Source organism: Megascapheus bottae, chromosome X (genome assembly GCF_031878675.1).
Source record: "Megascapheus bottae isolate mThoBot1 chromosome X, mThoBot2.hap1, whole genome shotgun sequence".
NCBI classification, from domain to species: domain Eukaryota; kingdom Metazoa; phylum Chordata; class Mammalia; order Rodentia; family Geomyidae; genus Megascapheus; species Megascapheus bottae.
The window spans coordinates 80,625,626-80,647,605 of record NC_143547.1 but is presented as its reverse complement, the minus strand read 5'-3'; the positions used below and the strand labels follow the sequence as shown (position 1 = coordinate 80,647,605).

The 21,980-nt window shown below is 43.5% G+C and overlaps 1 protein-coding gene across 1 annotated transcript; it reads left to right on the top strand.

Annotated features, from left to right (window-relative positions):
* The first annotated feature begins 1,115 nt into the window (after positions 1-1,115).
* On the top strand, positions 1,116-21,980 carry LOC150041437 (double-strand-break repair protein rad21-like protein 1). Its single transcript, XM_090327160.1, has 13 exons — positions 1,116-1,195; positions 4,215-4,371; positions 5,754-5,883; positions 7,976-8,069; positions 9,673-9,746; positions 11,137-11,307; positions 11,923-12,018; positions 13,142-13,264; positions 15,180-15,406; positions 15,612-15,705; positions 17,003-17,109; positions 19,738-19,836; positions 21,792-21,980. Exons 2-13 carry the CDS (start codon positions 4,228-4,230, stop codon positions 21,978-21,980), a joined length of 1,548 nt encoding a protein of 515 aa, XP_090183286.1. The 5' UTR covers positions 1,116-1,195; positions 4,215-4,227.

Sequence of the window (21,980 nt, the reverse complement as noted above, 5' to 3'; positions counted from 1 at the left end):
ATGCTGCCTTCCTGCTAACCAGGGCTCCAGTGCAGGCGGGCTCTCATGATGCCTGCACCCAGCACGAGGTGCCCGCCCATTCCTCCTGTGGCCTTTCCAATATCCACCTGCCCAGCTCCCACCCTGGTGTCCCGCTCTGTCCCTAGATGCCCCTCCCTTCTCGGTGCCCCCCCTCCTCTTGCTGCCCTTCAAGTGCCCTCAGTGCCCTGCTTTCTCCCCGTGATATCCTGCTGCCTCTGGGACAGGGTTTTCTTCCCCTTTGGTACCCTAGCCCTCCCTGCCGTGCCAGCCTTGCTCCCAGGGACGCTCCCCCTGCCCACTACTCTGTCTGTCCTTTCAGTGACGTCCTGCTCCCTCCCTAGCTGCGTTTCTCCTCCCCACCTGGCCTTGGTGCCTCTAGCTGAGCTGCCCTCCCCTCCCTCAGTCCCATCCACTTCTCCAGCTTCCTGCCTCATTCTCCCAGGTTCTCCAAAAGCCTCTTCCCCTCCCCATGCTGCCCGCCCCACTTAACCAAGCCACTTCTCCACCTTCCTGCCCTGGTCATCCTCCCCAGGTCCTTGAAGAGCTGGGCTGCCTCTCCCAGTCTCTGTGTACCTGTCTCTGCCCATGCAGCCTTTCCCCCCCCTCAGCCCCACCCACTTCTCCAGCTTCCTGCCTCTTCCTCCCCAGGTCCTTCAACAGCCAGCCCTGCCTCTCCCCCTCTCAATGCAGCCCTCTCCCAGCTGAGCCCCCCCCCACTCCTCCAGCTCCCCACCTCTTCCTCCCCAGGTCCTTCAAAGAGCCAGCTCTGCCTCTCCCCCTCCACGTGTGCCCCTCCCTCTACTCCTGCTGCTCCTCCCTACTTGCCCCACCCACTTCTGCTTCCAGCCTCACTCCCTAGTGGTCCTGGCAATGTCCACGATGCCCCGCCCCCTCCCCATGTGCCCCGCCTCCTGCCCAGGCTGAGCTCTGCTCCGCTTGCCCCACCCACTTTTGCTGTTTCCTGCCTCATCCTACTGTGGTCCTGGCAATAGTCATGATAGCCCTGCCCGCCCTCGTGGGTCCCTCCCCCTTCCCATGGTCCTGAGGGTTCAAACCCCTCCTCTTCCACGTTTCTCCCCTGGAAATATTCGCACTCTACACTTGTGCTTCCTGGCTGGGACTTGGCTGCTGCTCAGGCTTCTCCTCCTCACTGTCCCCAGACCCATCTTGGAAAGTAGGCTTCTGGGGCTCAGGGGACAGGGGATTTGGGAGGGGGGAACGGTACCCTCCTTCCCTCTTACTTTATGTCCTCAAGCTAGAGGGGGCGGGCCCGAGCGGAGCATGGTGGTGGGGCCTCCTGTGCCAGGCTCCCCCACCCATGGCAGAGACAAGGCTGGGGCTGCTCATGTTCTCAGAAAGAGTGGTTGGGGTCGGGTGATGCGGACTTTGCTGCCCCCTTTCCAGGCTCTGCAGGTCTTCAAGGTAGCAGTGGGGAGATGGGGGGGGGCGATCTTTGGTGGAGGGGAGCCAGGCCCAGTGCCAGTCTTCAGCCTAAGAGATGGGGGTTGGGGTGGGGGCACGGAGAGCTGGAGGGGAGCAGCGCCCTCCCTCCCACCCAGGGCAGGACTGCAGGGAGCAGGAGCACCTGGTAGGAGAGTGGAGCAGAGCATGTGTTCCCTCCCACCTCAGATCTTCAGGCCAGGGGAGCTCAGGCAGCAGTCCCATTTTCTCCTGTACTGTTTGTCTTCTGCTTGGGGAGAAGGGAGAACACCTGGTGTGGGAGGGGCCCCCACCTTCCCACCTGCTGCAGATCTTCAGGCTAGGGCTGGGGCTTGTGGTGTGTGGTTGGGGGCCCAGTGAACCTAGGTGGTAAGGGCTTTGTGGCCCAAAGTCCCATCCATGGCTGAGGGTGTTTAGGCTTGTGAAAGGGACAGGGGGATGGGGTGGGGGCTGGGACTTGCTGGGGGAAAACATTTCTACTCCCTCTGCCCCTCCCACATCCCCCCGCCCCCTCCCGCTGATCCCCTTTCCACAGAGGTGTTCAGGCAAGTAGATGGCCAGAGGATGGTTGGCTTGGTGATGGGGACTCTGCCACCTCACTCCCACTCACCATAGCCATGGCTGTTGGTGTCCAGGGAGGAAGGTGCCACCCAAGCTATTGAGGGGCGCCATGGACAGAATCAACAGATCAGAAGTTCAGCCACTGCTCTTCCTGTCCTCAGTTTCCCTCTCTGTGTAGACAAGTGTGGCAGGTGCCTCACCACTTCTCCCTCCCTTCCTCATCCTGGGATCCCTGTCCCCATGTTTAGAGAACCTGGCCTCAGTAGTTACCCTTTCCACCTCTAGGCCCTCCCCCTCCTTCTCTAGTGGCCTGGCCCCTGCTTTGCATGAACTAAATTAGATCTGCAAACACCCCCAGGCCTTTGGGGGGGTCTGGGGACACAATAGGGGCTTAGGGAATGTCGCCTCAGCAATATTCACACTCAGGATTGTCTTGGGGATAGAATTACAACTGAAAGAAGAGCAACCCATACAAGGCAAACACCATGCATACAATAAGTTGTAGTTCTCCCTGGGGAGAATGTGGTCTGTGCACTGCTTAACTTTGACTTTGCACTTTATGATCTGCTACTTGCAGTGGAATGGGACAAGTGACCAATTTCTCACCTAAGGGTTGAATTCCGTGGCTGGCTTGGGGTTCAGGTTGGCTAAATGTACATGAAACTCTTAGCAAAGGAAGGTTCCATAAGGGCAGTTTCATGGTACTTATATGTAAGAAATCATTTGACTGTCTTCTAGGTATCAACCAGAGTACTGTAACTTCCCTTCTCCGTTTTGTCTTTAGAACTGAGAATCAGAGCCATTAGGTTGCTGAAAATGTCACTAATTTATTCTATTTGAATGATGGTCTTTGTTTACCATCTCTGTGGACTTTCTTCCTTCTTCTCCCCTCCTCTACTATCTGTCTCCCAGTCCCTCCTTTTTTTGTGGAGCACTGGAATTTCTAACTCAGGGCCTCTTGCCCCCTAGGTTTGCTTATTTAGCCCTTACTCTCTGACTTGAGCCACACCTCAGAAGGCATAGCTTTTTGCTGCTTATGTCTAGAGCTGAGTCTGCTAAGTGTCCTGTCAGAGCCGATTTGAACTGAATTCATGTAGATTCCAGTTTGCTCTGTATAAGCAGTTCATAGGCAATGACCTGGGCGCGTGTGGGTTTTCTTTTCCCATCAATTCAAAACATGAACATTTTTGGTGTCCATTTGTTACTGATTCTGCTTCCCTACTTGTATCCTTCATGACTTTACACTTTATGATTCGATAGAATTCTAACGTTTTAGGGTGGAAATTAATATCTCTTGTGTTAGCCATCAAATCTGAAAAATCAGAATTAGAAACCTAGATAGAAAGGGCATGATAGCTAGGTTCCTTTTCCTTTTCTTTCCTTTGGCCAGTGCTGTGGCTTGAACTCGGAGCCTGGGCATTATCCTTGGGCTTTGTCGAGGCTAGCAGCACTCTACCACATGAGCCACAGCATCACTACTACGTGGTGCTGAGGAGTCCAACCCTGCCTGGGCTTCGTGCATGCTAGGCAAGCACTCTACCACTAGGCCAAACTCCCAGGCCCCAATAGCTAGTTTCTTGTGTCCCTTGCTTCCTATTCTTTCTCTTCTTTTCCACGTTGCTTCATGTAATTTTGGGGTCCTTTTGTTTAACTGAGTGTTTTGCTATTAACAGCAGGCTTCTGTTATCCAAATGACCCACAAAGCCTTCGTAATAGAAAATAAACTCTGAGAAGACATCACTTAAAGCACATGCAGTTCACACTCTTACAAGAGTATTGTCATTTGTAATTATATGTATATATATATATGTATACATATATATATTTATATATTATGGCCAGTGCTGGGCTTGAGCTCAGGGCCTGAGCACTGTCCTTGGACTTTCTCAAGGCTAGAGCTCTACCACTTGAGCCTCAGCACCACTTCCAGCATTTTTCTATGTATGTGGTGCCCAGGAACAGATCCCAGGTCTTTGTGCATGCTAGGCAAGCACTCTACCACTAGGCCAAACTCCTGGCCCCAGTGCTCCCTGTTTTACAAGAAAATGATGTTCACTAAACAATGTATTAAAGGAGGAGCTGATATCATCATGTGATGGCTGATGTTCCTGTTTGTAGTCAAATGTCAGTAAAAAGTCTTGTTGTCCACTCGTAAGCATTGTTTTCTCTTTTCTCCACTTGCTTCAATACAGGAAGCAAGGCAGCATGTTCTACACTGATGTCCTTTTGACTAAGCATGGGCCATTGACCAAAGTATGGCTGGCAGCTCATTGGGAGAAGAAGCTCACAAAGGACCATGTATTTGAATGCAGTATAGAGAAAACCATCAGGAAACTTGTGTCACCTAAGGTATATAACCGACTCTAAATGATAGATCTATTCAGCCTCAGTGCTGGAGAGGAAAGCAATTAGAATACATGGGTCTCAGGACCCATGTATTTCTGAGACTGTTTTACTTTTCCAATGGTGGCTTTTAATTCCTATAGTGTCTTTTGTCTGAACACCAGCAAATGTGAAGTTTAGTGCACACCTATTTTATATCTTCATCAGGAATTTCTGTTTTGTAATTCTTTATTCTTCCCTCAGAGAATAACATGTCCGTGGCCGGTACCAAAGCAGTATTTCCAATGGAAAAAATGATTGAATGTGGGTAGAATACCGAATCATTGATTATAGATCAAATAATGTAAAGATATTTTCATAAAAAGAAAGTACCCTTGATTTGTCAATAATTCCTTTTACTTTTTGCATTTCGAATATGTGTATAAAATCCTGCTAGAATTCAGCTTTGATATATTGATATCTTCCAAGTTAAGTATATGGCATCTACCTTCAGGTATGATTGAAAGATTATTTGATGGGCATGGGGATAACTTGTAATTTTATTTTTGCAAGTGCTGGGCTTGGGCTCTGGGCCTGAGCGCTCTCCTTGGACTTTCTTAAGGGTAGAACGCTACCACATGAGCCACAGCACCACTTCTGGCATTTTTTCTATGTATTTGGTACTGAGGATTCGTATCCGGGTCTTCATGCACGCTAGGCAAGTGCTCTACTACTAGGCCAAACTCCCAGCCCTAACTGGTTAATTTTTAACATAACTTAGTTAAGTGTGGTGGTCCACAGGCTGGACTTATGCATCGTTCCGGTTGATATTTAGATCTTATGTCATTTTTCAGGTGTCTGAGGCTAGGTCTCTCTTGTGTGAATAGACATCAAAGTTAAAATGCAATGTATAAATGTATGAAAAGCTCTTTGGGCACTGTCTGGCATAATGTAAGTACATAAAAGTTGTAACCATTTTTGTTGAACTGATGTTGAAGAAGGCGTAATGAGTCACCTTGAGCAAATTACTAAAGACTTCAACCCAGCTTGATTGACTGCATAGTTTATGTTCTTTCCTTAATATTAACAATAGCATGCCATGTCTTATTACATTTGGTGAATAATATAACGAATGTTCACAGTTTTGGTTTTTTTTTACAGGATAGGTAAAAGCTAAATGGATTTTAGATTAAAAATGCAAGGTGTTTCTTTTGAATTACATTTCATTGCCGGGGTTGATGTATAGAGGGGTTAGAGTTACTTTCATCAGGAAGGGGTATATTACTTCTTGTACACTAATATGCCTTCCCAACAAGGTTGCTTTTTAAGGAGAAGGAATTCTTATGAATTTAGAGTAGACTTTGTAAAGCTAATTTTTATTCTTCTAATACTTTGTATATTATCAAAAGGTGAAGTTTGCACTTCGAACTTCGGGGTATCTTCTTCTGGGAGTTGTTCGAATCTATAAGAAGAAGGTGAAGTATCTTTTTGAAGACTGCAGTGAAGCGGTTGTTAAAATGAATATGGCATTTCGCCCAGGTAAACACACAGTGTTAGCTTGTCTGACGTGTCCCGGTTTCCTTTGCATTTTGTGGGGCTGTGCTCTTTTAACTGACAGCATGCTGTAGTTCCAGATGAGCTTAGTGAATGGCAGCTTCATTTTGACAGAATCTCAGTATCTAGGGTTAAGAAGGAATTATATTCTCTCCCTTGTTCCTTTCCGGTATTTATATGATAGGTTAGGCGGTCTAAAATTCATTCTTTCTGTGTGCATATAGCAAATATACTGAAGCCCACTGCATTTTTGTGAGGATCTGATGCCCTGTTCTTAATGATTCCTGTAATTTCTCATTTGCTTTTGCATTTATGGGAGACATTGAAAATAGTGTAATTGACAGTCTTCTCAGAATGGTCATTTTTCTAAGTTTTCTTCTATTCATGAAATGCTACCAAAATCTATAAGGCTTTGAAAGTACTACACGAGCTTCGACTATAATGCCTTTCTGATTCTAATCTGCACAGCACGTATTTGGCGTTGGAGACATTCATCATTGTTCCTCTTTTGATCATGGTGATTTAGACATCAGTCTTTCCCTTCTCACCAGACTTCAAGTATCTTTGTTATACCCATTTTCAGAACCTCTGTTGTTGGCTGCAGCTTGACCTCAGGCCTTCTGCTTGTCAGGCAGGTACTAGAGAACCCAGCCATGCTACCCGCCCATTCTCTAGCACTGGTCTCTCTCCCTCCTGGGTATGTACCTGGATGATAATCTGCCTATTTTAGGATCGTCATTATAGCTGAAATGACATGTATGCACTACCAGTGCAACTTTGCTTCCTTTGAAGTAGCCTCCCGGCCTCTTCTGTGGAGATGCCTGAACTGAGACGCTACCAGTCCTAGCCTGCCATATAGCTACTCTGATGAGTGTTCACTACCATACCAAAGTGTCAGTGGGAAGAAAGGCCTCTTGAATGTTTGAGGGCTGACCTCGAAGCTGCTGATCTTTCAGGCTCAGTCTCCTCGGTAGCTAGAAATATGTGCATTGGCCATGGAGACACAGCTGACTTTCTGAATGTGACAGCCTGTCTGACGGCTCTTCATGTACCGACCCCTCAATCAACATTATTGAATCTGGGCTGAAGTTTTTCATATTCTTTGTTTATAATATGTGTAAAGTCTCTAGGTAGATAAATAAACCTATCAATACAGCAACTTCTTTATTATTTCAGTTATGTATTTCACAAGTATGTATGGATCTCATACTTTGTGCCAAATATGCTAGGTTCTGGGAAGTAAGGACCAACAAGAAAAGGGCCCTTGTTTTCTTTCTGGTAAGGAACACAAATAAGGAAATTGTCTTAAAATTGTAATAAATTCTCATGGCTTATGTGTTTGTTATACAGGCAAATCAAATTAGTACTGCCACAAAAAAATAACATTAAGTTTCCACGTGATTGCTTGGAAATGCTTTCTGGAGGGAAGATACAATTCTAGCCTACTCAGAATTGCAAATGGAAAGTATCCAGGCACAGAAATAGACCCTGAAATAATGGCATAAAAGGCAGCTAGAACATGGAAATAAAGGGCTTATATGAAAAGATTGTTGGATGCTCTGAGAGAACACAGAGACCAGTAGACTGGGAAGGTAACAAGAAGGACATGAGCTCCAAGGGTGCCTGATAGACTTTTAGGTTTCAAGACATGGAAATTTTGGTCTAATTACATAAGGGTAGTTCTTAAACCACTTTAAACATAGAGATTGTTATGTGTTTGCCCTTGCGAACTAATATGTTCATCGCTGTGTAATGGACTGCACAGGGGCAAGAGTGCATATGAGGAAACCAGAGAAGAAGCACCTATCTAGTGGGAAACAATAGAGATTTAATGGGGGGCTGGGTGTTTGGCCTAGTGATAGAGTGCTTGCGTAGCATGCACAAAGACCCGGGTTCAGTTCCCTGGTACCATATACATAGAAAAGGACAGCAGTGGTGCTGTGGCTCAAGTGGTAGACTTCTGCCCTAGAGAAAGCCCAAGGATAGTGCTCAGGCCCTGCGCATAAGAGATTTAGTGGGATTGACTTACTTTATACAACAGATTTGCCGACTGATTGTTTTCTTTTATACTTTTCAGGACTCATTGACCTCAGTAAAGGAGAATTAGAAGCATCTTATAGTGCTATCACATTTAAAGAAGAATTTTATGATTTTGACACTGATAATATAAAGTAAATATTTTTCCTTTTCTGTAAGATGTTTATGACATTTTGCTATTTTCATACTCAGGGTGCAGGTAGACAAGTAGGATAGAAGATCACGTGTGGTTGTCAGAAATTAAAGACTACTATCAAATTCAAACTTACGACCAAAAAATTGTCTTACTGTAGTTATTGCATATAGTTTGCAGTGGTGACGATATATTCACTGATGTATTCTCCAAGAGTCCATTGTGTGCCTTACCTGTGCAAGGCACTGTTTCAGGCATTGAAGACATAGCCACGGATAAATCTCAGCTCCTGGATTTGTGGAGTTTACATTTTAATTGGCAAGACTGGGAAACACAAAATGTTATTCCAGGAGGTAAGAAATGCTTAATGTGAAGGAAAGTAAGGTGAATGCTAGGATGGTGAAGGATTTTCTGCGGTGGTAATTCTAGAAGCCTGAAGAAGCTAAAAGGACAGAACCATAATGTGGAGCAAGAATGTTCCTGGTAGGACCATGTGTAGAAGTCCTAAGGCAAGAATGCAAGTAAGATTGGAGTGGAGAGAATGAGCAACTGAGGGGTAGATAAATGAGATCACAGAGGTAGCAGGAGGTTCAGGGAATCAGGTAATGTGTGGGTCATTGCCAGTGCAGTACAAGCTTTTCTTTTTTAAGTAAGGAAACACAGGCAGGTTTTGAATAGAGCACAGGGGTGTGGCCAGATCTGAGTTCCCTCTTTACTGCAAGAGGAAAAAGAAGCAGAGAAGCTGTGAGAAGATCATTGTAGCAAGACAATATCAGCTAGGAGAAGACAGAACCTGTGAGCAATTCTGTCTTCACCCGAGGAAGGTTGTGAGAGTCAAACTGGATACGTGTGGAAGGCAGAGTATCCTCATTTGATGATGAACGTGGCTATGTGGGAAAGAAGCAAAGGATCACTCTGATTCGGGGCATTTGACTGAGTTACCTCCTAATAAAATGAGAACAGATTTTAAAAGGAGAATGACAGGTTTTAAAAGGAGAGAGAAGGAGGAACAGTTTTGAACCATGCATGGTTTTACTCTCAATATCTGTGTTCCCTTGAATTTCGATATTGAAACCCAGTCTGTAGGGAAATAGTACTTTAAAAAGTGAGGATTCTGAGGATGATGGCATGAAGAGGGCCCTCGTGATGGGATGCACGCACTCGTAAGCGCGGTGTGAGGTCATTTTCTTGCATTTTCTGCTCCCTGAGAATATAAAAAGAAGGCCCCCTAGGAGGAACAGGTTCTCACAGGCACAGAATCTGATGGCACACTCATGTGGGACTTCCTAAACTCTATGCGTAACGAATTTCTCTTGCTTATAAATTGCCCAGTATGATGTACTTTATTTTCAGCCTCGCAAAAGCCTTGAAAGATAGAACGAAGAGCCTGGTGATTCAGTGTGTGCTGAAATGGAACTGTGGCTCAAGGCCCCGGGTTCAAGCCCCAGAACTGGCAAAAAATAGTGTTTCTGTTCACAAATAGGACCACTGATAAGCAAGTCTCCTGTAGTTTTAAGTAAGGAGCCGCATTTTATTTTCCATGTTTTGTATACATGGCAAAGTAACTCTTCCTATTTCTTGCTCAAACTTCCATATGTCTATAGCAGTATTGATGCACCTGAATACTTTACTCAAAACCAAAGCAGACCAGAGGAGATTACGCTCAAAGAAGATTATGGTAAGGATCGTTCTTTTTTTCTACCAGTCATGGGACTTGAACTCAGGGCCTGAGCCCTATCGTTGGGCTTTCTAAAGGATAGAGCTCTACCACAGAGCCATAACCACTTTGAGATTTCTCTGTGTCTGTGGCACTGATGAATGGATCCCGGGTTTTTGTGCATGCTAGGCAAGCACTCTACCACTAGGCCAAGCTTCTGACCCAAGGATCTGTCTTTTGAAGCACAGAATTTTGGTGCTCACATATAAGAAATCAAAATTCCAGGTCATAAGCCAATGTATTCGTATTTTATTTGGTGAAACAATGCAATAGAAATATGTATCAAATCTAAGTGTGTGTGTCACATGTATGTCATCTGAGCTACTAAGGCCGGGAAGATGAAGGTTCAAAGCCAGTCTGGGGAGAAAAGTCTTGGAGAATTTTGGCTTCAATTAGCCAGCAGTAGAGATGCAGCTCAAGTGGTAGAGTGCCCACCTTGACTGAAAACGCCATGTAAGTATGTAAGACCCTGAGTCCAAGCTCCAATTCAGCCAAGGATATCCAAGGAATGGACATTTCTGTAGAAGTCAGTGTCATCCTGCATAAGACTTTTCTTTCTTTTTTTAAGTTGGACTGTGCTCCAGGTGTTGGCATCTGCTTCATTTGTCAGTGTACTTCCCTTTCTTGAATTTCTACTATGGGTCAGCTGCTGCGGAGGCGTGGGCAGCACCAGCTGGAAGAGGCAGTCTCTGCCATCCAGCAGCTTCTGCCTGGGTAGAGACGAACATGCTATAGCTAACATATACAACAGATTTCACATGGGATCTGAATCAAATGTCTGAAAATAAGGTAGCTGTCATTGATGCCCAGGAATATCAGTATGATATTGAGAATATAAGCTTTACAGCAGGAGAAACAAAAAACTGAGTTGAGGTCCTGGCTATGCCATTTGTTAAGGTGGGAACTGCACCAATTCAAAAATCCCTTTCAATGATGTGTTCCCGTCTTTTTAGGATGAGAGATAGAACAGTAGCTTCGGTTGCATAATCTCGTGCACAGTGTACTCAGTTAATGTCATCTGGTTATGCTACAGGTGGCTAGTGGTCTGCCGCCAACTGTCTTGTTGAATACACGTGGCAAGCGTATTCTTTAAAATTTCACCTTAATTTCATATCAATGTCGTTCCAACTCTTCCCTTCTCTCATTACTGTTAGTGTTTCATGCTCCATATACATCTTATTATATGTAAATATATGCATTTACGCCTTACCAAAATACTGTCCATTTTCCTTAGAGTTTATTAACTGTTCAACTGTAATAGGTAAATATGTTTCAACTCTTAAAGAACATGCTTGCTATAGAAACTTGAACCTAATGCCTTAATGATATCTATGTGCATATATTTATTTAGGGGGAGTATCTCAAATTCTCAGAGGACAGAGCTTTGAGGAAGAGAATGCATTGCCGAGCTGCAGTGTGGCTTTATCTGCACACGGTACTGGAAGCCTCAGTGGAGAAGACTCTTTGATGTTCAACAGTGGAGACGGATTTGGAGATGAAGGAGCTGCTGAACCCACGATAGGTAGGCTCTTTGGTTGTGCGGAAATGAAGTACTTCATTCTGGTACTATGATATACTCGTGGGCTGGTCACATCAAAAGGGCATTTGGAGGTAACTTTGTGTGTCTTGTACATATTAATAAAGTACACCAGTTGTTGCGCATCCACTAAAGCTTTATACAGCCCTGCACTGAAGACAGTGATACTTTTAGGCCTAAAGGAAGTCATTATTGAAACAAAGCCTTCAGAGAGTTTGGGAAGTACTTACTCTTATTATTTTGCCAAATTCATTACTTTTGCTGAGGCGTGAGGTCAATGTATCCTGTAGACAAGATCTTTACCACAAATTGTGGAATAGCTCTACAAGATTCCCTTTCTAGCGTTTCATATTATGTTCTTGTATTTCTGTTATTATTAATTTTATATAATTATAGAAATGGATCACACAGGGTCTGAGAAACTTGTCAGTATTTAAAGATAGTTCATAAACGGTTTATATCCAATATATTGTGAAAATTTTCTGTTTGGAATTAAAATCTGGTTGTCCCTTTGCAGTTCGCTTTATGAAGTAATATTAGTGTTTTGTGGACAAATGACAAGTTCAAGTCTGTATGACAAAGATTTCTATGTTTTTCAAGACTTTCTTTGGAACGGAGATGGGAATTGCCTGTTAGAAGACATGCCTTTGGAGGAAAAACTCCCACTGACTCCTGAACCTCACCAGAATACACTGAGTATGTGGAAGATTCTTTCTGTGCGGAAAGCTGAAAAATGACCACTATTCTAGCGACACCTGAGAACGTTCAAGTTTAGTTAGTAGAGTAGGATAGTGAGAGGTAAAATAGAAGGTAACCCCTTTGTCTAAATCTAGGTCATGTGGACTGGGGTGTTGGGTGCTAAGGAAGGGCCACCGAAGTATATTTGACTAGGATCGCATTTAATATGAGAGCACATCAAGTACTCTGCCCCAAATACTCTACCTCCAAATCCTGAGAACATGTGGTACACATTAACAATTGTAAGATGTGGTTTGACAGGGTGCAATTTGAGAGCAGTGGCAAATGGGATATTTTTCCCAGCCTGAAATTCTAAAAAGTACCTCGTATGAGTTGAGGTCTTCTAAGTTTATCTGAAACTGTAAATTGGTCCATTGTGATTCCTCACAACCTTGCTGCTGGCCTATTTGCCTTTTAACACACTAGTAGAAACTGAAAGCATGCTGGCCCCAGTGGCTCATTCCTGTAATCTTAGCTACTCTACAGGCTGAGATGTGAGAAGCATGGATCGAAGCCAGCCCTGGCAGCAAAGGCCACGAGACTCTTACCTCAATGAATCACAGAAAAATGTTGAAGTGCCACTGTGGCTCTCAAGGGATAGAGCACTAGCCTTGAGCCAAAAAGCTCAGGGACTGTGGTGAGTAGGCTCTGAGTTGAAGCCTCAAGATCAGCCAGAAACAGTAGTAGAACAGAAAATGTAAGCAAAGCTAGTAAATAATTTAATCATGGGTCTTTATGGTCAATTGTTGTTACTCAACAGACTATGAATTGGCCAGGAGACAAAGCAGGTGTATGTCAGTTGCTAGTACTGTTTGCACGATGGTTAGGCGGCTGGGGCCCCCTTAGATGTCGCAGGTACAAAGAGTGAACTCACCCAAATGCTGCAGTTCCCAGAATCTATAATTATGAGCCCTGATTCCTCTCTTAAACACAGGACTCGAATCATTGGGATAAAGTCTGCCCCGGTAGTGTAAACTTCCCGTGTGTTTTCACTTGAATGTACTGTTCATGTAGGCTCCTACCTTGCAACATAACTCTTATCTTTTACTCTTTTTATGGTGATGTTCACGAACAAAACCAGATAATTCAGATGGCGCATGTTTCAGTTCAGATGACACGTGTTTCCCTAAGACTGGACAGATGGATGCAACAACCATCACAGCCGAACAGGAAGGATTTAGTCTTCCACTAGTGGATGTTTCCGGTCAGTGGCATTTCCATGTTTTTCTTTTGTCTGGGATATCTTTCATTACATTGTTTGAGGTACACGGCTAATTTAGTGATTGTTAAAGAAGGCAGAATAGCAGTCCCATTTGTCAGGTAAAGGGTATGAAATGACTTTGAGGTGATTCATGATATTCAGTCCTGCTCACATTATTCATCCACCTTGAGGAACTGGAAAATTCAATCTGACTTTAGTTCAGGAAGTTTCTGAGGCATGGCTGGGAGTTAGAAACAGGAATGAAAAATGGCTTCTGTCTTTGAGGCGAGCATGGCGGTGCATCCCTAGAATTTCTGTCCTTGAGCAGCTCAGTTAGCAGGATTTTGAGTTCCATGCCAGCCTGTTTTACATAGTCTGGGGCCAGCCTCCGAAAGTGCAATAGTCAGACCACAAAGGAGAAGATTCAATCTGCTTAGAGAGAAGATGAGATGCTAATATAAGATTTTAAGAGTACAGTCCAAAGCAGGATGGGAAGGGCAGTGGGGAGAATCCTTAACTTTTCACTTGGAATGTTAACATGATTTCAGGATTAAACAGTATGACCTCGATCTGTATTTAGATACATTTGGAAACATTCAAATTTTAGTAGTGTAGTTGATAAGAATCTTGCATCGTAGACTCGGGTATCCAAGACCCTAGAGCATTCCATTTTACTCTCCAGGATTCAACTCTGAGCTTTTATTCCACAGGGCTTGCAGAAAAGTTCATCTGCTTGGCTTCCCTCTCTGTCCTGAGCCATGTTAGTACGAATGTTTCAGGAGGGAGGGAAGAGGTAGGTGAGACATCCTGGTCAGTAGTCATATGGGTTTGCAGTTAGACCATCTGTCCTAAGCACACAGCCAGCCCTCTGAATCATGTTTCCAAGATTTCCCTAAAGCACCTCAAACCAGCAGGCCCCAGGTCACCGTGCCTTGTGTGACACGGGTCTGCATCTAAAATATCTGGTTCTCCTCATTTTCAGCTTTACTAAGGAAATTCTGACTTCTACTTTCTCTGAATTCAATTTCCTGGTGTGGTTCCATCCCAGGCACCTAGCTACCTACTTTGAACTGATATATGAATTTCAGTAGAAGAGGAAGGAGCATTGCACGGGAAAAATACAAATGACCATTCCAGTTAAACTGACCTATGGGCTCCTGCTTATAATGCTAGCTTATTCAGGAGGCTGAGATCTGAGGATGGTGTTCAAAGCCAGCCCAGGCAGGAAAGCCCTTGCCACTCCAATTGACCACCAGAAAACCAGAAAGAATGTTGTGGCTCCAAGTGGAAGAGTGTTAGCTTTGAGCAAGAAGGTCTCAAGGACAGCAACCAGGCTCTGTGTTCAAACCCCAGGCTCTGTGTTCAAGGGAGATTCTTATGGGACCTCCAAATAGGCTACCTTCCCTCTCAGTGTAGCCTCTGCTCTAAGTGTGCTCAGGTACCCACCTGACAGGTCAACAAATCCTTCTGAAGCATTTGGGAGGAACACTTTTGAGTGCTCAGCACTCTAACTTACCAAAAAAACCCAAAAACTTTCAAAGCATATTCCTGGGAAATAAAAGAAGCGGTCACTTCTCTGCAGGTTTAGTGCATGTGTCCGTCTGTGTGTGCTTCTTACATAGCTTATATATGTGGTGTCTAGAATACCATTTTGCAAGCCTATCTCCAAATCACATGGATGCCTATTTTCTTTTCTTTTTTTTTTTTGCCAGTCCTGGGCTTGAGCTCAGGGCCTGAGCACTGTCCTTGGACTTTCTCAAGGCTAGAGCTCTACCACTTGAGCCTCAGCACCACTTCCGGCTTTTTTCTATGTATGTGGTACCAAGGAATCGAACCCGGGTCTTCATGCATGCTAGGCAAGCACCTTAACCACTAGGCCAAACTCCTCGGCCCATGGATGCCTATTTTCTATATTTAGGAACTTCTGGGACCAGGAAAAGGAAAAGGAGGAGATTGCTCATAGATCCAGTCAAGGAGCTCAGTAGCCAAAGAATATGTGAACAGTTTACTTCCTGCGAGGACACCCTCAAGGCTTTCGAAATTGCACCTCCTACTCGAAAACTCATGTTGCTGAAGGAGAGGAACAAAGCGAGTACGCTTCTATCAACACCGTGCCAGTGTTTGGCTTCTGATCACTTGAAGAAGGTAACAGAATGGACTCAGGCCACTCTTTGGCATGAAGGAAATATGGGCTTTTGAAGTTTTCCGTATTTAAATCAGCATTAGGTGTTGTGTGACAAGACCCTGAAGAACATGTGTATGAGTTGTTAGTGGTTTTTTTTTGACCTTAGGGCATATATGTTTGTGTTTTAAGGACAAAGAGAACATACACACATGTCTGTTTTCACAGTTGTTTTCAAATTGCCTTTCGTCTTCTGCTTTGACACCTAGAAGATCAATGAAGAGAAAGTTAGAGGAGGAAGATGAATCCTGCGAAACACATGGTGAGATTTCTAGTGCTGTCTATAGGGAAGAGAAACTCCTGGAAACAAAAATCTTTTACATGTCCCAATGAAAATGGGATATTTATATAGGACTTTTTTCTTTGCTTGATTTGCTTGTCATGGGGCTGGAACTCTGGGTCTGGGTGCTGTCCTTGAGCTCTTCAGCCGACTTCTACCACCCTACCCCTTGAGCCACAGCCCCAGTTCCGGTTTCTTGGTGGTTAATTGGAGATCATAGGCTCATGGACTTTCGTGTCCTGGTTAGATTTGAACCGAGATCCTCAGATCTCAGCCTCCTGATTAGTCGGGATTACAGGTGTGAGCCATCGGCACCTGGCTTGAGAATAGAATGTTTTAGCATAATATAGTTACTTTAGTCTGTCATTTTTTTTCTTTTTTGATTCACGTTTAATAGGTTGAAATACCTAGTCTTACTGCTGGTGGTCTATGCTATACTTCTCATTATGTGGAAGTGACTGCATGAGTATCACAGGTTGAGCATTAGCCCAACCGTGAAGCTTTTGACCTGTAATCCTAGCTCCACAGGAGGTATGGCTGAATGAAGTCAGACTTGGCAGGAAGCAAAAGACACTATCTGACATTTTGCTAAAGGGAAAGGGGCTGGAGGTGAGGCAACAGGGATAAGATGCTTACATAGCTGATACAAGGCAATGAGTTCAAAACCCAGAGCCACACCCTCCACAGATGAAACGTGATGATTCTGATGTGTACTGTTCTGATTCTTATCTGACTCGCATCTCCCATCTTCCTCAAAGGCAATCCACACAAAACAAATTTAGCCTCATAATGTGTCCTTTAAACAACAACATGAAATTCAGTTATAGAGAGAGTCCTAATGCAATTCATCTCAAATTGAGCAATTGCCACCCAAAAGCAGGGTTTATGGATTTCTAATGATCTTGATTACTGTTGGATTGATTATAAATACAGTCCGCTTATGTGGTGAATGAGTCTCCTGTCCCCATCACGTTCATGGAGACACAAGAACCCTGTGATAATGTACTCCAGTCAGCTTGACGTCCCCATGTCGTCCTGTGAATAAGTGTGTGAGTGTGGAGGGGCTGGTGAAGAGGATGAGCTGTGAGTTGACTGGAGTCAGAGAAGGGGAAGGGAAGATGAATGTGTGAGACTTCCAGGAGACCAAAGAAAGTTTGAGCACTCTTGGCCTGTATTCTTGGATTCCAAGTTGTCTGAAGTCTTCCTAGGAACAGCCATCCCCCAGTACCAGTCTCAATACCATGTTGGAGAAATATTCTTTACTTCCTTGATTATTCAGATATCTCCACGATGGAAGAAGCAAATTCCCAGGAACAATTAAATCTCCCCCCAATTCAGAAGCATGTGACTCAAGTACCAAAGGATCTCTCTTCTAAGAATTCCAAGGTAAAGATAAACCCCTCATGTAGGGAAACGAGGGAGAATCAGAACAACATTTTTCCAGCATTGCCCTAGTGGATGAATGGGGCATTTTAGTGTACCTCCTTACATGTGCAGCACATGCTTCATTTCTTTTCATTCTCCAGTTCTCTTCTTTAAAATCTCAGTACTGCAGGATCTCACAAGATTGCACTTGCAAGGCACTCTTGTTTAGAAGGTTGGATAAGACAGTTTTATACTGAACTAGTATTTTTGCCTGAGAATTCTATATCTGAATCTATCTACAGAGAATTCAGTAGGTTCCCTCCAATAAGTATGTCACAGAATCGTTTCCGACTCTGGTCAATGAGCCCGTTTTAAATTTTGCTTCCCATTTTAGTTATTTATGTGTTTAGGGCGTTGATTCCATTGAACACGTGCTCAGTGGCTCTTGATCAGTGTGACCCACCCCATCCCATCACTCTCCTATGGATCTATGTCACTTGCACCTTTTCCTTAAACCTGTGTTCTGTCTCATCCTAAATTCAACCCTCACGGTAAGGTCACATGAGTCCAACCTACCAATCATGTTTACCTATAATCTGAAACATTATCTCAATCTCGAGGAGCACAGAAAAAAATGCATAAAAAGTTCATATTCCTTTAGCAAGCCAGTTATTTCAGAATACCATTGGTAATTGAGAATACCATACACTTTCTTTTTCTCAATAGTCATCTTCCTGGTTGTATAAATAGAAGCACCAGGCAAAACTGGGCCAGTATGCTACTGGTTTGTTCTATCCTCACTGTACTTTGATAGAGATCGATCAGACAGTGCATAAATAGGCAGTTACAGATCCAGAATCACTGATATATGAAAACACAGAGACTCATCCTATCAAAAAACAGGAGGCCAGAGAAAGTTTTACACACACACACACACACACATACACCCCAAGGATCTTCCTGTGGCATTATTCCAATACCAGGCAACTCTCCTGCAGCCAGTCATAGTCTACACAGGGCTCTAGAGTTCTCCAAAATGAGGCTAAAAATGGAAAAGTGGGATTTTATGATTAAAAGACCATTTATCCAATTAGATTGTCCCTGTGAAAACTACCAGCAAGTTGACCTCTCCTTCCTGATTTGCCTTAACAGGATGTCATGAAAATGCTTTTCCAGCTTCTGAGAAATTAGCATTAATGCATGCTTTCTCAGACCAAGAAAATTGTCTAATTGAATTGATAGATAATGAATTCCTGGCAGTTTATTGAAAAGCTGTTTCTAGCTTGCAAATACCTTTTCTACAATTGTGCCAATTATAATTTTCATTCAAAGTCTGAACAGACAAGTATTTATTTTTTCATCCATTCGTGCATTCATTTCTAACCCAAGGGGACTGAATGAAAAAAACTTAGGATATGTCTCTAGCCTTTTCACTCAGGGTGGCACTATAGCTCCTGAGGCACACCACCCGTTCCTGAACAATCAAGACTTACCCAGATGTGTTGGCAGTTATTTAAATTTCAGAATTCTGGAAGTGGAGGCAGCCTAGCCTGGGCTATATTCTGACAGCAGATGACCCCTATTTCCCTAAAAATGGGAAAGAAAAAGGGTCTGTGAATAGTTTGATGAAACATGCCTGCATTCTCTGACATGTTAATTTCTTAATTTATACTGGAACTTCCAATGTACAGGAAAGCATGGATTTTTATGCTTATCACAGAAAATGACTGAAAAGTTGAAAAGTTGTGACCTGTGCTTTACATGATACTTCATTCGCCAGAAAAAGTGCTATATTAGGTAGATGGCCTAGAATGTTTAAATGAATATATTCGGATAGCTCTCAGGTCAGGCAGTGAGTTATTCATTTTTGGAAGAGGAGAAGCCTTGAAAGCTGAAGATTTCTTTTTTTAATTGTCAGGATAATGTATAGAGTGGTTACAATTACCTTCATCAGATAGTACGTGCATTACTTCTCACACATTTATACCCCTTCTCATATTTTTGTCCCCATTTCCCTCCCCCGAAAGCTGAAGATTTCTAAAGCTTGGTAATGATCACAAACTATCACTTACTCTTAGAACTTCTTTATTTTATTTTGTTGCCAGGCCTGGGCTTGAGCTCAGGGCCTAAGCCCTGCCCTTGGGTTTTCTCAAGGCTAGAGCTCCACCACTTGAGCATGAGGACCACTTCTGGCTTTTTTGTATGTATGTGGTACCGAAGAATGGAACGTGGGTCTTCGTGCATGCTAGGAAAGCACTCTCCCCCTAGGCCAAACTCACAGCCCCCTCTTAGAACTTTTATATCATCACTGAATTTGACATTTACAATCCAATTTTTTCTATTGATTTGTATTTACTTCAGTCAATTGAGTTAGATTGGCCAGGGATAGAACGTGGCTATTAGCTGAGTTTGCATTTCAAAATAGAGAAAGGACACAGTGCTTTGCAAGAAAGATACTTCGAAGAAAGATGGCAGCATCTCCTACTTTGAGTTTCCCTGTATTGAAGAACAAGTAACAACGCAAATCAGCACATGTTGCTGTATATTTGTGTTAATTTTGTCCTCTCCATTGAATGCAAATGCTTTAACTGGGCAAACTGTAAATATTTGTTGGGCAGGACTTAAAAAGCTTTTTGTTTATTGCGACAGGACTTACTGAACAGCAAAGAGGACTTACTGAACAGCAGAAAAGTCCCCAAGGCAGTGAGGAAGAATGGAACGATGTGTCATGTGTTAGCTACTTTACAGGTAAGGTTTATCAGCTCTACTTTGGAACAGAAGTAGAGCAGTGTCCACAGGCAATGAGTTTTACAAACATAACCATTAGTTATTTTTGTACTAGTCATGAAGCTTGAGCTCAGGACCTACACGCTGTCCCTGAGCTATAATTGTTTGCTCAAGGCTGGTGCTCTACCACTTGAGCCAGAGCTCCACTTGACCTTTTGGTGGTTCTTTGGAGGTTAGAGTTAGGGACTTTTCCTACCTGGGCTGGCTTCACACAGTGTTCCTCAGATTTCAGCTCCCGAGTAGCTAGGATTACAGGTTGCTCTAAAAAAGAAACGGTTTCTGTATGAAGCAGATTCCACTAGAGATGCTTTTGGGTAATGGTACCTACTGTGAAGTATAGAAGTTGGGAGTGATGCCAGAAAGGTCTAATCACATTCGGAGTCACACTCATGTCCCCAGACATCTATTGTGTGTCCCATTTTTATTTTAGCAGACACCACATAATTCCAGATATGGCATTCACTTCTGTCATACTTTTTTGTCTGGACCTGAGTGCTCTCCTTGAGGCTCCTTGTGTTAAAGGCTAGGTCCCTACCACTTGAGCCACCACACCACTTCTGGGTTTGGGGTGATGAATTGGAGATAAGGGTCTCACAGGGACTTCTCTGCATGGGCTAGCTTCCAACCAGGATCCTCAGATCTCAGCCTCCAGAATAGCCTTGCCTATGTGTTTTTGGTACTGAGTAATGAAACCCAGGTCTTCATGCATACTAGGCCAAATTTCCAGCCCCTGATTTTATATTTTCCAGTGACTACTTCATATTTCAGTTTTGAAGAAATTTGCACTTCTTTCTTTACCTTTACTTTACTGAGAATTTTTTAGTCCTGTTTTATTCTGATGTGTTCTAAAGGGGATTAATAAACTGGGTGCAAGGAGAGTAAACCTAGGATCCTAATCACTCAGCGGGCTGAGATCTAAGGATTGCTTTTCAAAGCTAACATTAGCAGGAAAGTCTGTGAGACTCGCATCTCTAATTAACCACCAAGATAAAGTTATTCTAGCAAAGGATAACATTATAAGGAATTCATAGAATCATAATTAAGGTGTTTTTTTCAAATCTCTGCTGAGGTATGGTTAACAGTGTGTACATGTATAAGGCATAGTATACTGTACCATTGTCATTGTAGTTAACACATCCAACCACCCCTAAAGATTCCTGAGTCCCTGCCCCAGCCTGACAAAGTTTGCCCATCCCCTACCACTGCCCTTCAAATGCTTTCTACCTTTACCCAAGAGGTTCTACAGTCCTTCCCACCACTAACTCCTTTTAAAAACTAATTTGAAACCTAATGTGATCATTGTCTTTGGATTTGAAGCATCCTAATGCACTGTGGATTATTCTTACAGTTGTAGGCAAGACTAGTTGCAATTTTGATGGGAGGCATTTTTACTAACATGCAGTATTTTTTGGTCAGTCGTGGGACTTGAACTCAGACTTGGGTATTGTCCATCTGCTCTTTAGCTCAAACCTACCACATTACCCCTGGAGCCACTGTGCCACTTCTGGTTTTCTTGTGGTTAATCGGACATAAGACTCTCACAGACTTTTATTGCCTGGGCTGGCTTTGAACTGTGATTCTCAGATCTCAGCCTCCTGATTAGCTAGGATTACAGGCGTGTGTCATCCTGCCCAGCAGTAACATGCATTTCGAAGTGAGCTAACATTTGGTTGTCACACTACACAATGATGGAACACTTTGGAATTCTTTTATATGTATTTCCTCTGTGAAATATTTTTTGCTGTGTGACCAGTGGTATTTATTCTAAGTATATTATGCTGTTTTGCTCCTTTGAAGGCTATCATAGTCATTATGAAAATTGTCAGTATTGTGTTGGTTATTGTATAGCCATATCCTGCATTCCTTCTAATGATTTTGTTTCCCTTTACTTTTCTCTTTCCTAATTACTTTCCCAGGAATACAACAAGATGGGATTACGGTCCTTTAGCCTGAAGGAGCTCTGCAAATACAATAACCCCAAAGAAGTAGCTGCCAGGTTTAGTAGCTTGTTAATCCTAGCAAAGAAGCAGGTGGTTGAGCTGAACCAGAGTTCTCCCTATGGTGACATTCTAGTTACAGTGGGGCCTAAGTTCCATGACGTGTGA